The 23209-nt window shown below is 40.9% G+C and overlaps 1 protein-coding gene and 1 long non-coding RNA gene across 14 annotated transcripts in view; one reads left to right on the plus strand and one right to left on the minus strand.

Annotated features, from left to right (window-relative positions):
* The window catches only part of LOC106959271 (voltage-dependent T-type calcium channel subunit alpha-1G-like), a 76758-nt gene that overhangs the window by 31563 nt on the left and 21986 nt on the right, over positions 1–23209 (minus strand). For 7 of the 13 annotated variants that reach the window (XM_015051740.1, XM_015051750.1, XM_015051749.1 and 4 more), the window contains exons 3-7: positions 17573–17699; positions 16437–16562; positions 15445–15534; positions 15010–15223; positions 12642–12692 (exon numbers count right to left, since the gene is read on the minus strand). In XM_015051740.1, coding sequence (XP_014907226.1) covers positions 12642–12692; positions 15010–15223; positions 15445–15534; positions 16437–16562; positions 17573–17699 — 608 coding nt within the window. The remainder of the gene's footprint in view (positions 1–12641; positions 12693–15009; positions 15224–15444; positions 15535–16436; positions 16563–17572; positions 17700–23209) is intronic. The other 6 variants (XM_015051742.1, XM_015051741.1, XM_015051747.1 and 3 more) reach the window with 3 other exon arrangements.
* Positions 3–22100, plus strand: LOC106959273 (uncharacterized). Its single transcript, XR_001427309.1, has 3 exons — positions 3–832; positions 9140–9153; positions 22088–22100. It is a non-coding gene; the product is annotated as an uncharacterized LOC106959273 (long non-coding RNA).

The following is a 23209-nucleotide window of genomic DNA, read 5'->3' on the forward strand; positions in this document are numbered from 1 at the left end:
TGGGGGGGGGTGGGTGGGGGGAGTAAGGCAAGGGGTAATGAAGAGGAGGAGGAGGGGTAGAGAGAAGAGGAGGAAGGGGAGGCAGTGGTCAAAAAGTGAGCCAGAAGGTAATAGGCAGGGACAGCGTTTTTTTCAAGCCTGCAGTGCTGAGGGGAAGAAAAGCCAATGAATCATCTTGGAAAAAATCAAATAAAAAAGGGAGGGATTAGTGAAAGTTTAATGGTTGACTTGAACTGACAGTACAACAGTGTGCAAGGAGAAGTGAGAGACTGTAAAGCAGAAAGACAGACCAGATAACGGACAGAGACAAAGGGAGACTTCCTGTTAAGTCCTGTGCAGTTATGACGGATGCAGTGAACGCTGCTCTCCTTTGAGCAACAGTGAAACTTTCTTTGAATGCGATGACGGATGAACTGCTCAGTGAAACTTTATTCAGAAGATCTCCCTTTTCTGGAACCGTTCATGATCTGTCTTTCCTTATCTCATCCACCTCTCTCAGGTGGAGAACTTAATAGAGCAGGAAAGTAGTTTCCCAAACTCATCCATCACTCCGTCTCTCCTCTATTCCTTCAGTCCAGACTGGAAGGATAGATGGGTTTAGAGCGAGGATGAGGAAGAAAGAGGAAGCTTATGTCATCCATCACCTTATTGCCAACATCAGTGAAGGAGAGATCACACCGGTGGGGGAATTTAAAGAATGGAATATAATTGAACCAGTTGATTAAAAGACAGAAGTCCTTTGGATCTCGAGTGTAGCAACCCATCTGGCCAGTTACTGTGGCAGCAGCTGTGTAGGTCTGAGATGATTCCCAGGAGTGTGTATGTGTGTGTGGTTCCTGGTGTGCACCTAGAGGGTTCCCCATCCAGTCCAAGGAACGCCACTCATAAATCAGGTAATGAGACAGAAAGGCTTACTTAGCAGGATCTATAGAAAGAACCAACACGGCCTTCCAGTCTGCGCTCCAAATCTGATGTTCTTAATGGGAAGTTTTCTCTAGTGAGAAACAGTCGCACCTATTAAGTTTGGACAAAACTGGGGCAGGGAAGATTTTCTCATAGGAATAGTGCTGTTTTTACTTTTTTTTGTTGTTGTTTGTTTACTTGTTACTAAGTGCTTTAGCTAAAGAAATTAAGATTCTCACTCTGTTGTTTTGAAAAGTTGTACCAATCTAATAACAGCATACTGATGAGTAAAATACAATAATGTAATGTAAACTAAATTAACTACATTCATGTTCACCTATTTAATTAGTTTTATGTCACAAAGTGTCAATAACAGACCTATTTTGAGGCTAAATGGTTAGCTAATAAAAACTAGTCATCTAATAGCATGCTAGGAAGCTAATAGTAAGTTGGCTACACAAGTAACTAGTATTCTAATAGTATTTTAAAAAGCAAATTCCAGGCTAAAAAGCCAATAGACTATCAAAAATAATAGCAGATGACCAAGCTAATTTTAATTTTGATCAATTATTACTGGGCTAAGGAGGTATTAGTTAGCAAACAAACAAAGGCTAAGAGACTAAAAGTAAACTAAGAGTCTAGCAATATTTTAATGAGTTAACAGTAAGCTAACAAGCTACTAGAAACCAAACAAATAAATTGTATGGCAAACAAAACAACTAGCAATAACTTAATTACCTAAGAGACGATTATAGGGATAAAAGGCTAACAGTAGACCTACAAACTAGTAGGCTACAAAACTAATACTTGTTAATAGAAGGCAAACAGGCTAACAGTAGGATAGCAAACTAAAACAATAAGCTTAAAATAGCCCAGTAAGCTAATAGTAAGTAGTAAATAAGAGGCCACCAAATTCACAGTAGGCTACTAAATTATTTACAGGTTAGCAAGCCAATATACAGCTTTGCCCAACATTTTGCATGCCCATGTAGATTTAGGGTTAAAGTTTGTTTTTGTTTTTTTCTCATTTGACCTACTTGTTTCTTCTGAGTGGAGGTAATATTAGCATTTTTAAGAGACCTTGACTTCAGTCTAATAGAGAATCTGTGGACGAGGATGATAGCAAGAAGCTCTTGCAACTTTGTAGACTTTGAACTAATCAAAGATAAATTGTCAAAATGACAGGAGTATGTTTGCTATAATGCCAATAAAAACGTCACTATTGATTACAGAAAAGGTTCCAAATAATTTCATATAGAAGTCTGGTACTTCTTTTACCTTGCTTTACTGTCTGTTCTCTTTTTGGGCCAGAGACAGACTTCTTGGTTGAGTGAACGCAATTTTAAATCTGCCAGGGGTGTGAATAATTTAGAACTCAATTTTGCCTAAAAAATGTTAAGACTTGTTCAAAAAGAGTCTTTATGGGCCTAATATTAGATGAGCGGAGTAGCCTTTTTGTTAATTAAATAATTTAAAGAGGAATGATCATACCGTAGTGAATATTTGAAAGCTTTCAATCTAAATGCTCAGGGGAAAAGATTTTGATTGTTACTGACATGGAGAAAGTAAAACAACTGAAAGACTCCTGTTACCGTTTACACATTACATTAGATTTAAGGAAAAATTTAAATAAAATAAAACATGAATGACAGTGAATATGAGTAACTAAGTGAATCAATTTGTGACGTTTTATTTCCATGGATATTTTTGAAATAAATAATGAAGAGATGCTGACCTTATAGGGCTGGAGTTTTACCTCCTCTGAGTGCTGTCAACTTAATTATTTGAAATTTTGGTTTTCGGGTCACGGCTGCTGACAGCTAATTTTGTCCTTGCTGGTAATTATCGATATGGACGACAGGGGAGGTCCACCTGAACAGCAGTCACGTGGGGTGAACCGCCGGGCGGCTGGCTGTGGAGTTTGCCCATCGCTGAACACCTGGGGAGATGTGCGTGCCAGAAACAGAGGAAACAATACGGCCTCCGGTGTGCTCAGACTCCTAAAATAAAAGGCACCTCAGCTTGCTGACATACTTTGTCATGTGCTATGCTCCTCAGCACCTCCGAACCTGATTTGAACGCGACACCAACACTTTCTCATCTTGTCAGATGCTCTCTATAAACAGGCCTATAATTTTAGACGTGACACAACATGGCCGCTGGGCAGACCGAGGAGATTTAGGGCGTCTTGGAAACGTCTGCGGGAGCGGCTTTAAATCTGAGCAGGTGGGTGGAACTGTTGCTGGATGCAACAGCGTGGCTCTTTCACTGGGAGTTCGTATTCACAAGATTCTTCATCATCTCCTGAACTGCGGGCATTACTCTTACTCTGCTCTACTTACTGTCTTGCAGGTGCGAGGCGAGCTAAGGCAGACAGAGACAGATGCAACTGGTTCACTTCTCATGCATCTAACTCTATTGCATAAGACGGAGTTATGTTTTACCCTGCAGCTGCCCCAATTACGTTGCTCTGCGGCAGGGAAAAGTGTTTATTGTGGGATTGGGAAGTCCAGAGTCGTGGTTGTCTTCAATCCTAATTGTGTGATGAAGCAAACAGGAAAGTCGTTCAGCCCTAAATCAGCCCTGTATTATGAACAGAGCAGAGAGGGTGAGGCCAAACAAGAAACAGGGGGATGTGGGAGAAGAAAGTTTTCTTTTTTTTGTCCGACAACAACTTAACTAGTCTTGGGAGTGAGTGAACAAAGAGAGGTGAGGTCAAGGTTTCAGAACCAAACCTCTGCTGCTCTCACTTCACTGGCCTTTCCTCTTCCACAAATAGAAAGTCACTCTCCCTAAAGAAGGCTGTGCTTCTTTTTTTTTTAAAATTACATTAGGAAATTTTATAGGAAGATTAATAAAATAAGACCTCCTGCTCCCACTTTTACCCCTTCTACTTACTCAGTTCCTTCACTGATGTGGCCGGTGAAGCCTTCTCTCAAAAGTTGGATATAATTTCTGAAACAAAGGGAAGCAAGTGCAAACACACAAAGAGGTCAGGGTTAACCTCTCTGCGATGGTTGCACCTGTTCCCTGTATTTTCACTTTTAAATTTCACACAAAGTCAAAGAATATTTGACAGACCATCTAGGACAGGGGTCACCAACTCCAGTCCTCCAGGGCTACCATCCTGTAACTTTTAGATGCATCTCTGCTCAAACACACCTGGATCAAATAAACTGCTCGTTTCCAGCCTATTGCAGAGAGGAATGAATGCTGGTGAGGGAATTCAGACATTTTGGAGCAGAGGTGAATCTAAAAGTTGCAGGATGGTAGCCCTGGAGGACTGGAGTTGGTGACCCCTGATCTAGTACAACCATTGAAAGGAGTTTTAGATCCCACTGTGTTTGTTAACTGTACTGCAAAAACGTACAGGAGCTAAAAAGTAATTCATTTATTGATTTGAACCAGTGGTAGAGATGGTCACTCTAGTGGCGTCCGCACCAAGCCAGCCTTTAGGTTTGTGGTTGGTAACAAACACTTAAAAAGACTAGTTCTTCCTTAAAAAGTCTCCGGTGACTAGGTCGTCCCTTCTGGTATAATGTAGACTCAACTGCGAACTCTGTGTGACATCGATAATCTTTGTCTCTAATAACACATGATTAAATTTGTTCACCCGATAAATCATTGAAAAACATACCGCACCATCATCCTTCAACCACTTCTTGTCGTCCTTTTTGTCCTGCCATGTTAGGACAACCAGTTGTCCCAACATCTGGTTGTTGACCAAATGACTTGTACAATATGAAAAAACTGTTTCTATTGCCGTTTTCAATACAGTCGAGAAACCACCTCATCCTAGCGCAAAAACTTTTTCGAAATTGCCCAAAATTTTTTTGTAATTCAATGGAACCCAACATAGTGTCAATGCAAGTGTAGGAGGCTGAATTCAGTTAACCTAATGAAGAGCTCAATGCCTAAGTATCCAAAATGCTACATCTTAGGAATGGCTGGTTGCAAAGGGCAATTGCCATTGCTAAATCAAGTCCATCAACACCGAGACTATTGACTCCCCTACATTTACAACATCATATTCCTTAATCCTGTGCTGTTTCTCTGCTTTTGTCTGTGAAAGAATCAATTCCACTTGATTGGCAGGAGAATATTTCAAAAACTGTGTTCCTACAACAACTCACCACACCGCCAACAACAAAGTGAATCGTTAGGGCAGGCTGCTGAAAACTGGAAAAGGTAACGCCAGTCCCACTGACATGTCACAACATCCAGCTTGTGTCATGAGATTTCACCATGACTCATCTGTAGTTCAACTGGAACTTCAAGCAGACCTGTTCCATCGACCTACAAATTTAGATTTGCTCATTTCGAACGAGATCTAAAACCTCCTTTTTCGTAATGTGTTGAAAGGTCTGTCAAATAGCAAGGAAGAACAGTTAGAGGAAACAGAGAAACATTCCCTGTCCAAAAGCAACCTGAACAGCCACAACTCCTGTACACATTCCCCCACTTTTATCGTCAATGCTTCCCTTCACGGGGGAAAATGTGAGGTGCCGAGGATTAGGCGTACGGGTTGCTTTTGCACATGGCCACTCTCAAAAACATAATAGCATACATTTCTGAGGTGGTCGTTTTTCTTTTTTTTGGGAAATACAGACACAGTAAGGCTCCTCATTGGTTGTTGGACCGATGAGTAAGCACACCACAGCACTATGAGTGTACCGTGATCGTGTGAGTGAGAGCACATTGGTTTGGATTGAGTATGTTGGAAATGGGTCTGGAACCAGAGCTACTGTTGTGACTGTGCAAAAGGTGTCTAGAATAAGCTGTGAAGTGGAAAGGATGTTGAGTTGGCCACTCGGTCGAAACGAGGATCTTACAATGAATCTCAATCCCAATGGTCGATTCATTGGGTAAAATGGCTGCTGCTCTAAAAGCGGCTGAAGGCGCTGGTTGGGTCTGGTTGTCCGATCACATTTTCATGAATCAGGAAGTGTGGATTAATGGGGGATCCGGAAAATGAATGAGGGATAGGGATTGGCAGGAACGTAATATTTAGAGCTTGGATGACAGATGAAATGGATGGAAAGATTTGAGAAGGGCAACGGAGATAAAAGCAGCACCAGTGCATCTTAATGCTTAGATAGCCAAACAAAAAAAGAGCTAAACAACAATGATTTCCCATAATTGCCAGGCACCCTTTTGGTTTAATGCGACGGCTGCTTTTATGCTCCCGTCCTTCGTAACGAATGGCTCAATATTAAATCTCAAAACTCAGTGTCTGCCAGGGAATGTGCTTTGACCTTCATTGTCAAGGAAACAATGTCCAATTCTGAAATCCAGCAAACACTGAGTCTAAAAGAAAAAGACAACTGTCAACGGAAACAGTTACTGGAAGCAAAAAACAAATAAACAAACAAATAAATAAAAAAACACAACCCAAACAATTATTTAACCGATTTTCCAGATTGCTCTGCTGTCTCACTTAAAAAAAGTCCAAGAGAGAGGAGAAAGGGTTGGAAACAAACGACAAGAGAGCAGAGCAAATTGTGGAGTCCGGAAGAAAAGAGGTAAAGAAACAAGAAAAATGTGACATTGTTCAAAATGACAGGGTGTGAAAACACACTCTCTCATCGGCACTTCTGAATGCACATGAGCACGCACACACACGCGCGCGCACACACACACGGCAGACTGACACACCTTTCTGAGTCATACTTGAGCTGGATGGACTCATTGAAATGAGTGAAAGCAAGTGATTGGATAGAGTGGATGGCAGGGCGGACTAACGAGAAAAACAGCGCAACAAGATACAGACCGATGGGAAGCTGGTAAACCGCAGAATGAGAGCGTCTGTGCCTTTCTTATTTTAACTCAGTCCATTTTTATTAGATTTTTTAAAATTTTTACCCGCAGTCTGACCTTTATCACTCTAAAACCAGAAAGACATCATCTAGAGAGACAAATATATAATCTATTACAGTTCCACAAGAGGACTTACTAGATATACTGTAGGACGGTTACCGGTATACCAAGTTTTTAAAAAGTATACAGTTTGAAAACGACTAAAAACTTTTATGAAATGCCATAGAAAGCCTTCTCCTACCTGGTGCTGAACACTGCTGGTCAGATGGATTAACAAGGGCTGCTACACTTTTCTCAAAACAAAAGCTGTTAGGTTTCAGGCTCAATGCTCTGAGGACCAGAACAGCTAAAGGGAATGAGATTCTTTGCAAAGGATACTTGACTACCAAATGTAATCAGTTTTATATATTTTTTTTTTGCTCAAGTCCATACATAAATGTTGAAATAAATGAATGGTGAAATCAATTTTAACTGAAAAATCAACTTCACTGTTGCGTCCGAATAGAAATGAGCTCATGCTATATATTTTTGTTTTAAATTGTGGAAATACTACAATGACATGAGACTGTTGTGCTTTTATGCAAAGGTTGTTGTAATGTCATAATGCAACTTTCTGACACACAAAGCAAGACTTACTTAACATTATTTAATCTGGGATTAAATCCCAACAAGAGGTTCTCCTGTTGCAGCAAACACAGCAGAAGACGCACAAATGCTTCACAGAATCACAGAAACGGTTTCCAGAAATGTTAAAAACTAAAGTGAGTTAAAGGTAGAGACCAAAAACATTCCAGGATTAGATATTTGCTGAAGTTATATGCGTATCCACTGCTTGGGTATGACTGAAATCTCCCCCCCCCCCCAAAAAACACAGTAATTAAAAAAAAGATACTAAAAAATCTTTTTTTTCTATAGAATTAAAATGTGACAATAAAAAAATGCAGATTATTAAAAAATTTGACAATTTAAATAATATGACAAGACAATAAGACTGGAAATAAAATAAAAAATATTACATAATAGTGGTATTCCTTAAACTACTAAAATTACAAATACTGATCTATGTTACACTGTATAATCCATTAAGATGATTTTTTGGGTGAAGTAGAGGGCAAATTAATTACCTTATCAAGCCACCAATTTATTTCAATATTTAAATCTAATTTTGGAACAACTCGCTGTCCATATACTTATATAATTGTGTCAAAGTGAAAGAGTAGAATTTGTGAATTTTAAAAAGGCAGTAAAGTAAACTTTTACGTTGGAAATGTGAAAATAAAAGTGTTTTTAGGACACTACTCCAAGACGAACATCATTTCATTAACTGATTGCTGGTGTACCTCAGGGCAGTGTATTTGTCCCACTTCCTTTTTCACAATATCTTCTCTGTTCAACTTGGTGAACAAATATTGAAGACGACAAATATCAGCAGTGGAGACATTTCTACTGCACTCAGTTTTCCCACTAATCTTCAAATGACAACTGAAAACATGAGACAGTAGTGAATTTAATACAGCGCTTTAATAACAACAACCCTACACAATAAGGCTGCTTTTTGTTATGATGTTTTTTTTTTCTTTAGGCAGCCACTGAAATATTCATGGAGACATGTTTCAACATGAAACATTAATTCAAGATGTTGTCAGTGCATTGTCTCTTCCAACCACACATGTCAAGCTAAATAATTCAACTGTAAAACACAAATTGCTTTAAAACCTTGAACAATGCTGAGTATGTTTTTTTTTTTTATCTGCCATTACGCTACTTTGGATTTTTCCATCAGTTGTTGGTCTCTTTCGTAGACAGTTTGACAAGCAAATCAGGTTCAGCTGACAAATACACATGATGGGATATGATGGCAGTACGACAACTGAAGATGAAGTTTGTCTGTTTAAGGGAAAGGAGAACTTGACCTACTTCAACTAACACAAACCTAAAACGGTTGCTCTTACGCAGCGTTTAATTGCTGATCACTTTTACTTTGTTTTGTCACATTTAACACTCCCCTTAGTGCTGCTGCCTACACCTTGTGCCATCCACTGTTTGCAGGCCTAGGCTGCTAATTTCAGAGGCGACATGCTGAGGTATGTCACCGTCTCTCTCCGCGTTCCGCGCTGATCTGAGGTTTTCTTGCCTCTGTACCAGCACCCACTCACCCTCCTCATTTATTCATCTTTTACCCAAAGAACATCTGTTATTAATTACAGTGCGGCGACAGAGGAATAGAAGAAAGAAAGAGGGGCAATGAGAAACTTCCGGCAGATTCATCTCTGTTAGCTCTGACCCAGTTAGAGCGAGGGATCAGCATCGGCTGCCTTGCGTTTATCCTTATGCGTTCAGGCTAATAGACGAAGTGACGTCGTTAATGGACTTTTGAGTTGTTTCGCACATACCTACGCTTTCATTTTGGACTGTAGAGTGTGTGTTTTAGTGGTGCTAGGGGGAACCAACAATTTACCAACTTGTTGCAGAGGTGCAGCAACCCAATGAGGCACATTATAATTGCTTAGAGTTGCCTTTGATTAATAATAAGTGGAGATAGATTAATCCTAGTCTGGACTGCAGCCTTTTATTCTCTTTATTTCAGTGCCATCATGCAGTGTTTCTTTTCTGCTCGGTCACTGGGTTTCGTTTTCACTTTGAACTGAAATGTGCTGCACAAATAAAACTGATTAGCTGTAACTTGTCAAGTTCTGGACACCAAATGTTCTAGCAGCTCTTAGGAAATACTATTCAGTTGCACTTTAAAAGATTATGAGAAAGTCTAAATGTAAAAAAAAAAAAAAAAAAAATTGAAAAAATTAGCAACGAGATAAGCAATAAAGTAAGATAAGATCAAATATGCTAAATTAAGCTATATTAGTTACGATAAGCAAATTGTCAGCCCCCAAGTGACCAAATATTCATTAGCCAAACTAATCAGACAGCTAAGTTTCACCTTTAGCTCTAGACATCTTAACCATTTGTGTGACGTAAAGTGAGATTAGGTAATGTTTGCTTTGGGTCACTGCTGCCTTCTTTAGTCACAGTTCCCATGTCTGTTTGTGTAATCCCTCGTTCCTCTGTGATGAATCCAAATAAATGCTCTTCCTACACCATCCTCACTCCTTTTGTTCTTCTCCTCCCTTCTGTGCTCCACAAATTGCTGCTCCAAGCACAGTGCGAACTAAAGATAAGAGTCCAGACCCAAAAAACACACTGCGTTCACAGCCAGGACACATGTGCACCCACACACACACACACACACACACACACACACACACACACTGAAGCGTTATTCTGGGAGTGCGGGTAACAGTTCGCACACAACGGGGTTGTGGTGGAGTCCAGACCCCAAACACAACCTCGCAAGTAACAGGCTGCGTGGGCGCTGTGTTTGGTGTGTCGTCTTGTGTCGTCACTTTCATAATTACACGTGTTTAAAAAAAAAAAAAAAAGTGTTAGAATGTAGCAAAGGAGCTCTCCCCTGAGGCTAAATGTTGCATTTAAGAATCAGATGGCTGCGGCGGTCTGCCTCTCAGACAGAAATCTAGACAGAGATGGAGCGAGGATCAGAGGACGAGGCTGGCTGCTCCTGCATATTTTACGACCTGTTCTGCAGCCATCTGCTCTCTGACATGCTCACATATACACACAAACACACACACACACACACACACGCAGGCGTTTGAACTAGCGGTCAAATTTCCTTTCCAAGAATGTGCGCCTGCTTAGACACACACACACTCGCGCCCTCATAGGCACAACGCTGTCGGCACGCTACCGCAAACCATTCATAACGCTGAGCTATTGATAGGATTGTTATTATTGGAGATACTTGTCTGTGGATTCCATCTATCATAGCAGTACCTTGAGTGGATTGCTATAGAAACGGGCTCTGATGATGCTGCTAGGTGTGTGTTCTGGTAGTGCTGAAGAAGACCAACCAGTAACTGTTGCAAAACGCTGCTCATGGGCAAAAATGAGAAGCATAACACAGATAATAACTTTGTCTGTCCACCTCGAGGTGATCATAATGAATTGATTTACATATACTGTATTTACAGCAGCTACTGACCACCTGGTCTAATCACTTGAATAGCTGCAAGATTACTTCTTATAAAACTATCACAGGTATCAATGTACAATTTATAGCTTTTTCAATGTTTTGTTGAATTAAATTAAAGTGTGACAGGTGAGTTACAGACTTCATAAAACTTACTGTCCGTAAGATTTAAGCATTTAATTTAGAAATGTTTTGTGTTCTTTTACAGACCATCAAATATGATACATCGACTAGTCTGCCTCCTGTAATTGATACTGTAGAAGCACTTGATGATTAAGGAGAGAATCTGGTTGCTTACAAGCAAAATGGTAAGAAGTGAAGGACAAATAAGTCAAGTTAAGGTAATTATCTTAGTTTATAAACCAAACTCAGACATTATTTTGCCCAAGGGGAAACTGGACTGAAATATTTTAGGCTAAATTAAACTCAAACATATAATTAGCTAGCAACTGGCTGCTTGTTAGCAAGATATGAAGAAGGGAATGCTAATATATGCTAATTAGCTTCCTTATAAACAGAGCTAAGATTGCTTAAAGATTAGCTTATGTAAGATTTAATTAAATATATACAAAGTCATGCTAAATGAAGCTAAATTATGATAAGATTAGATTTGCTAAGCTAAATGTAGCTAAAGAGAAGAACTACAGAGTAATGGGTATTTATGAAGTCAAATGAAAAAGTAATTGAGTTCAGTTACATCCAACGATTCTAGTTAAATAATAAATAACCAATATACAAATAGTTATGTCATTCTTTTTTAGTTAAACTGGCCATTTAACTTCAGTTCACTGCACTGTTATCATAGTACTAATGGTTCCCTTTGCATCCAATTTTCTGCTTAAAAGTCAACTTTATTCCTCAATCTCAAAATCCAACATGGTTGCTGTGCATATAAAATTACAGTAAAAAGTTGTCTTTTACTTCAAAATGTTTGTGAGATGTCAATGTTTGTTATATTCCCATACAAGCCTCTAGTAATGAATATGTCTCATTACAGGTTGTGTGAAATTCTGAAAAGTAGCTTCTGGGTGACAAGTGATGACAATCGTTGCCATCCTGAACAAAACAATAAGCAAATTCCAATCATTCATGCAACTGCAATGCATTTAATTCGGAAGCAACATTGTTCTAAAAATCAGTTCATCTCAGAAGGAAAACGGATATCGATGAAACACAACTGGCCACAGAAATGTATCGTATCGATTTGTGAAGTTGCGCACATTTGATAAGACATTTGCTTTGTTGCTGGGACAATTGGTACTCAAATAAGGGAGCAATACACCAGAACCCTCAATGACTGAAATGCCATCGAAATCAAAAGCAAAGAACTTACTTTAGAAAAAAAAATGGCCATGTTTCCTGACTACAAGATGTGAGTGTACAAGTTCCCGTGCGGTACAAAATCATTGTTATTGTTTCTGCGCATCTTCTGAAAGAAGATCACTCAAACCACATATTTAAAATATAAGAGGTCAATCAATGCTTAAAGTCAAAGTTCCTCTAGTTGTTTCCCATTACCAAACTGTCCCTGTCTCAACCCAGTCCGTCTTAGGCTGGATCAAATTAGCTAAGGTCTTTGTTCGTTCATTACGGTGGAGAAGCTGCGGTGCGGTGCTGTGGACAGTGGATGGATCGCAGGCAAGAGTGGAGCAGCTGTGAAAGACAAAGCCACGACAGAGAAAACAGGTAACAGTATGTCCAGCGGATTGAAGGCTGATGGGAGAGAGGCAGGGGGGCGGCGACGCAGGATGGGGCCCTACCTCCCGTGATCACTGAAATTAGAACCCTAGCCACCATGGTGGGTGGTCGTGGTCGGTGGCAGCAGGGGGGGTAGGGTGTTCAAGGGGACACATACAACATGCTGGAAACTCTGTACCTTTCAGTGTGCCGTCAGAGAGGGCCCAACTCACCCCCGGAACCAATAAATCTAGAGGAATGAGACCGTGTTAGTCAGAGGCTGAAGAAAGCAAGGAAGGAAGGATGGACTGAGTGTTTGAAAAGAGAGAGAGAGAGAGAGTTAAAGAGAGAGAAAGAGGGAAAGAGGGATGGAGTAAGGTTAGAAGGAAGCGATGAAAGATTTTAGCTGGTTTATGTGCCTGTGTTAGGTCTTTCCAGTTATTCTGAGTCCAGTTCTTCCGATCAATGTTGTCAATTTGTTCCCAGAACTTTCACAAGGTGGACGTTTTCAGCTACCTACTGTATACCCAACGTCTTGTCCAGTTACCCCTGTAACTCTTCGACATCTGCAGGTAACCGTGGCTTTCTGTGGTGACACACTGCTAAGAAACCATCTTTCGAAACGGTTGTATGAGGGGAGGCGCAACGTCCATCTCAAAATCGGGCAAAGATATTCAAAAAGGAACAAACTGTAGATGTGAGAGAAGAAAAAATAAAAGATGCCCGTCCTTCCAACACAACGTTTGCGTATGTATTCTGTGTGTGAAAGGGGAGTTTTCTCAATTGGTCAGATACTCTTGTCAGACACCTTCTGTAAAAGGAAGATTAATTTTCCATCTGTATTTCTCAAGAACTTAGCTTATCATACAGGAGAGATCTATAAACTGTAAGCTCTAAGTAACTATTTGTGTCCACTGCTCCTTGTACCAAGTAATAAAAAAGAAAGCACCTTTAAAATATGAGGTAAGATACAGAAATGCACCGAGAGAAATTGGTTGTTGATTGGCTATAGTTAGCATAGTCAACTTCTCAAACTCTAAAATTGGATCTTTTTCCATTCATTGAAGCCATCTTATTAGGTTAGCACTAGACAGTCATGACAGTGCGAACGAAAACTTAAAATTAACCATTTTTGTTATGAGTACGGTATTAAAGTAAGGTAAAAAAAAAAAAGTACCTAAAACACTTAAAAGAATAGACATGTCTGCTGTATCCACAATATCAGGTTTTTTGAAACAGTGAAAATCCATGAACATTTGAGACCTTCACTAAATATGCTTATAACTCCCTAATTTGATCATTCAGACAGGGAATATACTTTAATATGCATTACTACGCACATTGGAAACCATTTTAGCACAACCACAGGAGCTAATATCAACAGTGTTCCTTATTTTCAATCTTCAGGATATAGCTAATCAGCACCAAGGAAAATAAATGGTACTCCTGGATTGGTTGCTTTCAAAATGCCAGCCAGTAGAATGTCGAGTAGCATTGAATGTAATCATTTCAGCTTTTCATTCAAATATTTCAGATCTGCTGTACAAAAAAACAAAATCCCTGAATAGGCAGGTTGTAGAGTTACGTCACTCAGAAAATAGTGTTGATTACTTTGACTAAGTTACTTTGGACTGAAGTCCAAATCCTATCTCCCGATCAAAACTTTACAAAAAGCACAAAATAGAAAGTTGGCAGCAAAATTCTCATCGGTGCATTTCTGATACAATACCATGAATTCAGGCGCTTGATTCAAAACAAGGCTAAGGCTAGCGTGAGCTAGCACCACATTTTTTAAAGGTGTAGGAAGCAGTGGAAAGGGCAAAACTCAAAACAGGCAGTTTGTTATGATCTCCTATACAGCCGCAGGGGAGGGGAAATGAGCTCTCAGCCCTACAAATCTCCTCTGCAGTGATCCCACATCTCGGCTAAGGCGTAGCGTCCAGATTGTGGTTCCACCCTTGCCCCCTGCGGCTGTACTAAACCACATGCAGAAGAGAGGAAGGGAGGGGGGAGCTCACCTGATTTATTATCCAACAAGTCCCCCTCCCTCTAGCTCTGTGTATCTTCTACCATGCAAGCCCTGTATTTCAGCACCCACTGGGCATGCTTCAAAGGGCCATCCCAAGCACGACGTCTACGGTAGACCAGGCAAGGTAAGGGCAGTGGGAAAGGAGTGACGGGGGAACTCCAGTGGTCAGCTGCTCTAACTCTGTAGACCATCCAACTTTGGGAGCTTTTCTCAACAACCAACGTGACAAACCTGATGCCAGTATTGAAGGAGAGCAACCAAAGTCTGTGGTTAGGTCTACAGAGCCAGAGCAGATGACCACAGGACTACATTGCAAACTATCCTGGGGGAGGGAGGATCTAAAGGAAAAGGGGAAGAGGATTGTCAATAGAAAGGGAAGGTTCTACCGCACAGTAGCAACTATGATTGGCGCTAGCTCACTAATTGCGTTCTTCTAGATTCGGCCAAACCAAATTAAAAAGCAAAAGGAAAGAAAAAAATAAAAAGGCTCAAGCTCAAATTCAAGCAGGACTCAGAAAGATGTGGAAAGACTACCGACCAGCCAGCTCCTTCTCCTTACTCCGTCTCTTTTTCTCCATTCTTTTCAGTCTCTTCTCCTCCCTGCGTTTGGCCTCCTCGGCCTCCTGGTGGCGCCGACACTTGTGGAAGTTCTCCACCACCACGCCCACGAACATGTTGAGCACAAAAAAGGCCACGATCAGGAGGAAGGAGATGAAGTAGAGCAGCATCCATGGATTGTAGTTCATTATTGGCTGGAATACACAAGAAAAAGGGAATCATTTTAGTTTCCCAGAGGCTTCATGAAATAAAGACAAAAGTTACAATTACTTTTGTAACAGAATGGCTAAAGAACATGAATACAAGGTGTTTTTTCCATGGTTATGAAAACTGTAGGTTCAAAATTGTTGTAGGAACTGGCAAAGAGTCAAACTAACCACAAGCATTAGTTCTGTCAACATCTTAAGATACTTACCTGTTGATCAACTCCTACAGCATCAAGGCCGTCATACATGATATCCACCCATCCGTCTTTTGAGGCCAGTACAAAAAGAGACATCAATGCCTGACAGAAAAGCAAAAGAGGGAATTTGTATTAAATGTGCACAATCTTCTATTTTTTTTAGGTTTACAATGCCATCATCACATCTCAAAGTCAGTAAAGTCAACGCTAGAAGAGGGATCTTCAAATCAGTCCTTGGGAGCCATTGTCCTGCAACTTTTAGATGTGTCCCTAGACTAACACACCTAAATCGATTGGCTGAATAACTTCCTCTGTATTCTGTCAAGTTCTCCAGACTCCTGCTAATGACCTCACTATTAGACTCGGATGTGTTGAAGCAGAGATACATCTAAACGCTGCAGGACACCAGCAGCCCTGGAGGCCTGGAGCTGACGACCCATAATACCCCACACAGTACTGCCAGCAATAGCTTGAAGTAGGTTTTGGGTTTGTTGTATATGATGCTGAAAGAAGGTCTCAACCAAGGACTTTATTTGGACTGGGGAATGGGCTTGTGTTTTGTTATTTAATAAAGGCCTAAAGAACTCACCTTTGAGTAATATTTAAGAATATGTAGAAGTTCACAGTGAAGTCTTTGACAGCAGAAGCCCCTCAGTCAAACCAAGTCTACCAAGCAAGTTTATTCAATGTTTGGAAATAGAACCCAATAATAACACTCAATTTCTTCTTTCCCTGATGGAAATTTCAGTTCACGAAAGTTCCTCTAGGTTTCCTACTGAAACCAGGTCAGTTAGAAGTGCTTGTGCCACAGAATCGAACAACTATTGGATACAGACAACAATAAGACTGGCTGAGCTAAGCTTCCTCCTGGGAGACCTCAAACAAGAAAGCAGAGTAACATTGTTATACAATAGAGTTGGTGGTAAGCGTGGTCAGTTATCGGTATCAGCATCAACCTGGTTTTAAGCTTAAGAGTTACAGGTTATGGGTATGGGGTTTCCTACCTGCCCCAGGTTGTCAAAGTTGTACTTGTGCCGGACCCATTTGTAGTGGGCCCCCTCGCAGTCTGTCCTGTTGGTTATGTTCCTCACATCCTCCCCCTGACACACATAGAACTTCCCCTTGAAAAGCTACGGAGAAAAAACACAAAACATCCATGAAGCCACTTCACAACTGTTGGGTTCGGTTCCAGCGTTCAGTGGAAGGAAAGCCCTTTCAGAGAAGGATTGTTTTCACTGAGAAAATGCACACTTGATTTGTTTCAGACTGTGAAATCAATACAGGAAGTTGAGATTTTAATGGGATCTCTGGTCAGAGCAGGGCCCAGCAAAGCTGTTTAGGTGACTGAGGTCAAGGCACTGTAACCTTGAAGTTAGCTTTTAATTTTAGGGTCTAAAGCAGGTGATATGTAGGAAAGCTTATACAAAATTAATCAACCCCTGCTTCGTAGAAATATTTGGCCAAATAAAATGCACATCTTTGGCTAGAAAGGCCTCAGAAATGAGGAGAAGATTCAGTATTCCTCATGGTATCCTCACAGCCAGTAATGTTTCATGACTTTACTTGGACAGATGGTTTATGGTCATTAGCACACTGATGAAGGATAAACAGAAGCTCAAACTGCTCCAAAGGCCCGGTCCCTATTGGTACGGGGAGATACTTGGCTTTGCACTCTTCACTCAGATCTAAGAGGTAATGCCCATGAATAATGTATATTGAAGAGAACATATGTAGAAACTAGAATTTGTTGCATTTGCAAGACAACAAAGGACTTTTCTGTGATCCTGCAGGGCATTACAAGCCTGGCAGGCCACCAGGTTTTACTTATGCCCCCACCAGGCTAAGCATTGCTTATTTATTTAAGTTTTTTTCTTAAATGTTTGCATTTTTTAAGACTTTATAGTTGGTGTTCAGCTATTAATCGACCTGTAACACATATAACACATATTGATCGTATGATATTTTCAAATTTCCTGTCAACTTCATATATATTTTTAACTCAAAAACACGACGGATGAATGACTGCCCTAGCACCCAACCACTGGGCTTAGCAAGTTTTCTAGGGGAAACCTTGATCCTGTATGATGTAACGTTGCTAACCGTGAGCACTGAAGCTTGTTGTAGCGCCCTTTCCTCTCACCTGGACTCCAAGGATGCCAAAGATAATGAAGAAGGCACAGCAGATGACGACGATGTTCCCGATAGGCTTGAGTGACGACATCAGTGTCTCCACCACCAGCTTCAGCCCTGGGGCTCTGCTGATCACGCTGCAGCACATAGGACAGGGTGTTAGTGATCCGCATGGGCCTCTGTGTTTGTGCAGCAAGCGGTTAGGTCACTACTGTACAGATGAGACCAGATGGAGAAGGGATGCCTGGAGCGCTCGCTCGCTCTCTCTCTCTCTCTCTCTCTCCACCTCCATATACTCTGAGCATTGCAAGAGTCTAAGATAAGACACGCACATTGGTTTTTTTAATATTATTTCTTTAACGCAGTGCTTCGCAAAGGACTTTTTTAAAATTTTCTTTCTTTCTTTCTGCTCTCGTCGTTCTTGCCATATTTTCGGTTTCTGCAGTTGAGGAAACAGACACATATAATTAAGCCAATGTACTGATGAGAATGTGCAATTAGTGCCAGCGAGGCACCCGGTGCTGCAGCTGAGCTCCAGATGAGCTTCCCAGCTAATCTGAAACCCAGAAGCACATACAGTATATACAGTGCCGCATATACTTTATCCCATATTGTTACTTTACAACCAGAAAAAAAAAAGAAAGTCTTTTATTGGGATTTTATATGACAAATAAGGTATAGTTGTGAACTGGAAGGAAAATGATAAATATGTCAACTTATTTACTATTATCATTATTATTCACTATTAAAGTGAATAATAAGCCCACTAATTAAAATCCAATGCAACATCTAGGAACTAAAATTTTCGCCTGTTCTTCGAAAAAATGCTCCAGCTCAATCAGACTGTGCTTTAACTAGGCCATTCTAACGCAGGTTTTCTTCATGTATTGTGTTGTATTTTCCTCCACCCATCCTCCCAGGAACTCTGACCAGCATCCGTAACCCTGCTGTAGAAACCAATCCGTCCACAACGTGGCAGAACCCCGGTAGCGTTTTTGAATAAGGATGTTGTGTTCAGGGTAATGGGCAGAGTCGGTTTTTTGTAAAACATCCTCCATACGGAGCAAAAAAAAAGTCCAGTTTTGATCTCGTTTCATTAAAGTTTTCCTGTCAACAGATTCTCCCCCTTTGAGCTGAGAATCTCTCCAGCTCCTTCAGAGTTAATGCGAATCCGCCAGTAGAGCAGCTAATTTTTCGTTAGCACTTTAGGGTTTTTGCTAATTTTGAAAATACTTACCACATCTAGCTTCCCCCAAATTATCATTATTTTAATTTTTTCCGATAAATTCTAAATCTCTAATTTATTTGTCTGTGTTGTAAACTTTTAGTCGAGTTTGTCATCAGTGCTGAAGGTTTGGTTGTCAACTTAACAATTCTTCTAGTAGCTACACTTTTATATCCGTGCTTTTATTTTGAAATGGGTGAAAACTGTTTATGCAGCAGTTATGTTTCCTCTCCTCAGGTTCTCCACTGATGATGCCGTGTGGCAAACTGCACTCTGCTTTAGCATCATATCAACATGGTTGAACGTAGCGCTTTAGCAGTTTAGCATTAGCATGGCATTAGTGATGATAGAGCAAAGGTTTAGCATTTAGTACTCTATATATTTCAAATATATATTACAGTCACTGAAATATATATTTCAGTGACAGTAGAGTGACTGTATATGGGAACTTTCAAAGATATTAGACTGTTTTATGAACTCACCCGCTAAAAGATAACAGATGGAAACTAGCTTAAGCTAAATTTGGTGCAAATAATCTTTTATTAATGTTTTTTGCACATTGTTTATTACTCTAAATAAACTAACAAGCTAAACTACATACACACCACACTTTTCAGACTTTCTTTTACAAAACTATTTGAAAACCTTTTTTTTTTTGTTCTCCTTTCACTTCCCAACTACTTTTAGTATGTAAAATAATCACTTCAGGTGCTAACAAAACAAGAAAACGTCCAACGTTCTCCTGCAGAAGTTGGAGGAAACGTGACTCACAAGCAGGTGTGACCGAAGCAATACAACGCTGCACAGTGAGAGAAGTCATTAGCGCGGTGATCTGCTCGGGCTTTGTTTCCCTCTCTCTCTTTCGCGAGTGCAGACGGCTGAGGGAAGTCTGAGTCAACAGCCCGATCGGAAGAGATAATGAGGAGCGTTGTCTGACAGCGGCCGCCCTGATCAATTCGAAAACACAGAGCTGAGCTGATCCTCGGTGTTCTTTTTTTTGTTGTTGTTTTTTTGTTTTTTTTTTAAGAAATAAAAAAATTCTAGGGCGCGAGTGCGATGCCGCCTCTGATCCGTAGGGGGCAGCAGCGTTCAAGAACTGCACGTCTCATTTTTCAGGAGGTATTTTACCAAGGTGTCCATGAATACCCAGTGTTTCAGAGCATATGTGTGTGCAATTAACAATTATTGCATGAGGACATAAAATTCCTCATTCGTCTTTCTACCTTCTTGCGTCATGCTCCACTTTCCAGCTTCAGTCTGAAAACAGTTAAGGAGGAAAATTGATGGAAGAACGAAGCACTTAGTCCCAATCAGTGTTCTCTGAGAATACAGTACAGGCTGTACACAAACGGGCGAAGGATTCGCCTTTGTACGGGACATGAAAAGGATGAGCTAGAGATGCGTGAAGCCGCTTGGAGGGGAAAAAAAAAAACAGAAAAGTTCTTTGCTTCCAATCTAAATATCTGCATAATTTCACAGCATGTCCCTGATTTGTGTGCGGCACAGAGGAGGAAGAGAGGAGCGCACGGCGATGCTCGACACCTGCACACCCGCCTCCATCTGCGCCGCCGGGAAATTATTCAGGAAAGAAAAAGGAGGAGAGGAGTTTGGGGGTGGGGGGGACAACAAGTAGGGAAACAGGAGGCAGGGGTGTTCAAACAATGCGAACGCTGATGAGTGATGCCGGGATGCAGAAAAAGAGATGAAAACAAGGAGAGGAGGAGGTTCAGCTTTTTATTATTGTGTTTTAAAAATTCCAAACTCGGTTTCTGGGTTTTGTTTTCTTTCTACAAATAGAAATCTGGGGGCTTTGTGTTCAGCCCCCATCAGTGACGCTTAGATGAAACGCATCTCGGCTGCCATAACGGCTGAAACTCAGCTTCGTCTTTACACGTCCAGAGGCTGGAAGTTTTGCCTGATCATCTTTACAAAGTCGCCCAAGTTTAGACTGGATGGAACGCGTCTGCCAGCAGCAGTTTTAAAGTCCTGCCACACGTTTAACTGGATTTAGGACTATTTCTAAAAACATGAATGTGATTTGATCTAAGCCAGTCCAGCAATATGACTAGGGCTGGTATGCTGCTGGAAAATGAACATCAGTCCCAGTCTTAAGCCTTCTGCAGCTCCTATTATGGAACCCCGCCTATTTTCAATTCAGTATTTGTGGATTCGCCTATTGGCAGATTCTTCTGTGGGATGTAACTTCATATTTTGCAGAAAATATGCCAATTTAGAGATATTTTCCCAGAACATATCTAAAATATTCAAAAGAAAAAGCAGCTGGCGAAGCTGAAACACCAAGGTTCAGTGCCACTTGACATGCCAATGCCTGGTGTCTGCAGAGCGCCATTTGCTGTTTGGCTGTTACCTCAAAGAGTGGAAAATAAGGAAGACCTGCTGTTTGAACATAGCCCTGCTGGTTTCCCTCTCAGCGTAGTTTGCTTTGAGGCAAACAAGTTTGACATTGCTCTCATTTGAGCAGAGCAACTTCTTCCACCAAACGTAAATCGCTTATTTTCATGACTTTGCTTCAACAGTAGCTTCCTTGCCACCTAGTTTGAAAGGCTAGTCAGAGGAACAGGTGACGTGTGTCCTGTCGACAGCTTCTCCGAAGCTCCTCCAGAGTCACCACTGCCTGTTTCTCTGAGTAAAGTTCTCCTTCACCGGTCTGTCAGATAAAATGGAGAACTAAGTTTGGTATGCGATTGCGTCACATCAGTTCCATTGTCAAATAATAGCTAGAACAGATGTTCAAAGCTAGCATACTGTTTTATAACCTAACCTTAATTTGCGTTTCTCCATTACATCCTCTCTAACCCGTCTGCTGTGTTCCTTGGTCTCCATGATGCCGTCTGTTCAATAATGCTCTATAAAACCTCTGAAGCCTTCACAGAACAGCTGGAAAATGTGAAAACGCCCAGAAATGCGAATAGGTTCGATAAGCCAAGCTATAAAAAATCATGTTAATTACAACTGGATGCAAATCAGGGGTCAAGGAAGGCAACACAAGAGACAGCTAGTACATTAGCTTCCCCATCAGAGGGCTAGAGAAAATCACATCATCAGCTGACGAATGAGCTCAAACGGAGGTTGCTGGCAGCGGAGATTTATCAACCTACACACCTAATGACGAGGGGTGACCTACTGACTACAACGCCTGGAGTCAAGCGGGATAAGTGGACCCTCCACGGCGGGTGACGCGGCCGGGGGTCGGAAACGTGCCGTTAGGTGACACACGGTGGAATCGGGGTCTACACCCTCAGCTCTAGTTGCGCGCCGGATGATAAACGACTCTGTAAGTGGGTGTGTGTGTTCACGGTCATGATCTGTTAAACAAAGCTGATGCATCATCCTGTCACATGTGCAGATGCTCTCGTACCCCGGGGGACCTCCTTTACCAGCGAAAGCTGAAGGTGCCGCGAATATCTTGACTCCGAGGGAAAATGGCAACACGCTCATGGAGAAATCATCTGTTGTTGCATTTTATGTGCGGCACTCAGTGTTCATACTGAATTTTCTCGCCACATGTTGCACAAAATGCAAAATGTGCCTTTATCCTTGGCTAAAAAAAAAATAAAAAACACAGAGAGGTATTTGCTAGTTCCAAGCTGCCAGGAATTTCGTCTTGGGAGCATGTTAATGATGACGGGTGATTGATACATATTCCCATATCAGCATCAGCAGCGCAGCATCGCCAGAGGCAAAAACACAAACAAACAAGATCCAATTCAAACTCCCTTTGAAGAGCGAAGCAGACACAATCAAACTGCAGGAACAGGCTGATCCTGGTATTAATGCTGAGGCATTGTGGATGACTAATCTGCGTCTTAGCTAATGTGTTTTAATAGCTCTGAGGGAAACATTTTTCACTTGGTGGCTGCTTTATTGACTTTGAAGACAGTGAAATGCTTCAAAATGAGTGAACATCAAGGTTTAAAAATTATTTTTATTAAACATTGAACTGAAATGATTTATCTGGTGCTATTGCTAATGCAGAAATGCTTTTAGCTGTGGATCAGCACAAAAAAATTATGGTTGGATACAAACAAACATTATTTATATCTGGGTATTAGAGATAGGCTGGTTGGAGATGAGAGAACACTCGATGTGAACGTATACCTGGAATCCTGAAGGAGGTGGGTTACAGTCGCAAAACACAACCTGAATGAAGATGGCCACTTCTCCTTCATCAAATTAAATAAGATTGGTGTCCAACGTTTGTGCAGAACAAAGTTTTTGTTTGTCCTGCTACCATTTTAAATATAGTAAGAAATCTTTCCAGAGGTCAACCAGCTGGTCCACATTTACAAAACCAAATGAAATGTGGTGCTCATCAATGGTGGTAAACTTTTGGTGGTTTGTGCGGCAATATTTTTGTGTGTGGTGCTGTCATTTCTAAGGTTAAAAAAAAAAGTTTCCAGA

The sequence above is a fragment of the Poecilia latipinna genome, unplaced genomic scaffold (assembly GCF_001443285.1).
Source record: "Poecilia latipinna isolate Pla-1442-1.1 unplaced genomic scaffold, P_latipinna-1.0 Scaffold1063, whole genome shotgun sequence".
NCBI classification, from domain to species: domain Eukaryota; kingdom Metazoa; phylum Chordata; class Actinopteri; order Cyprinodontiformes; family Poeciliidae; genus Poecilia; species Poecilia latipinna.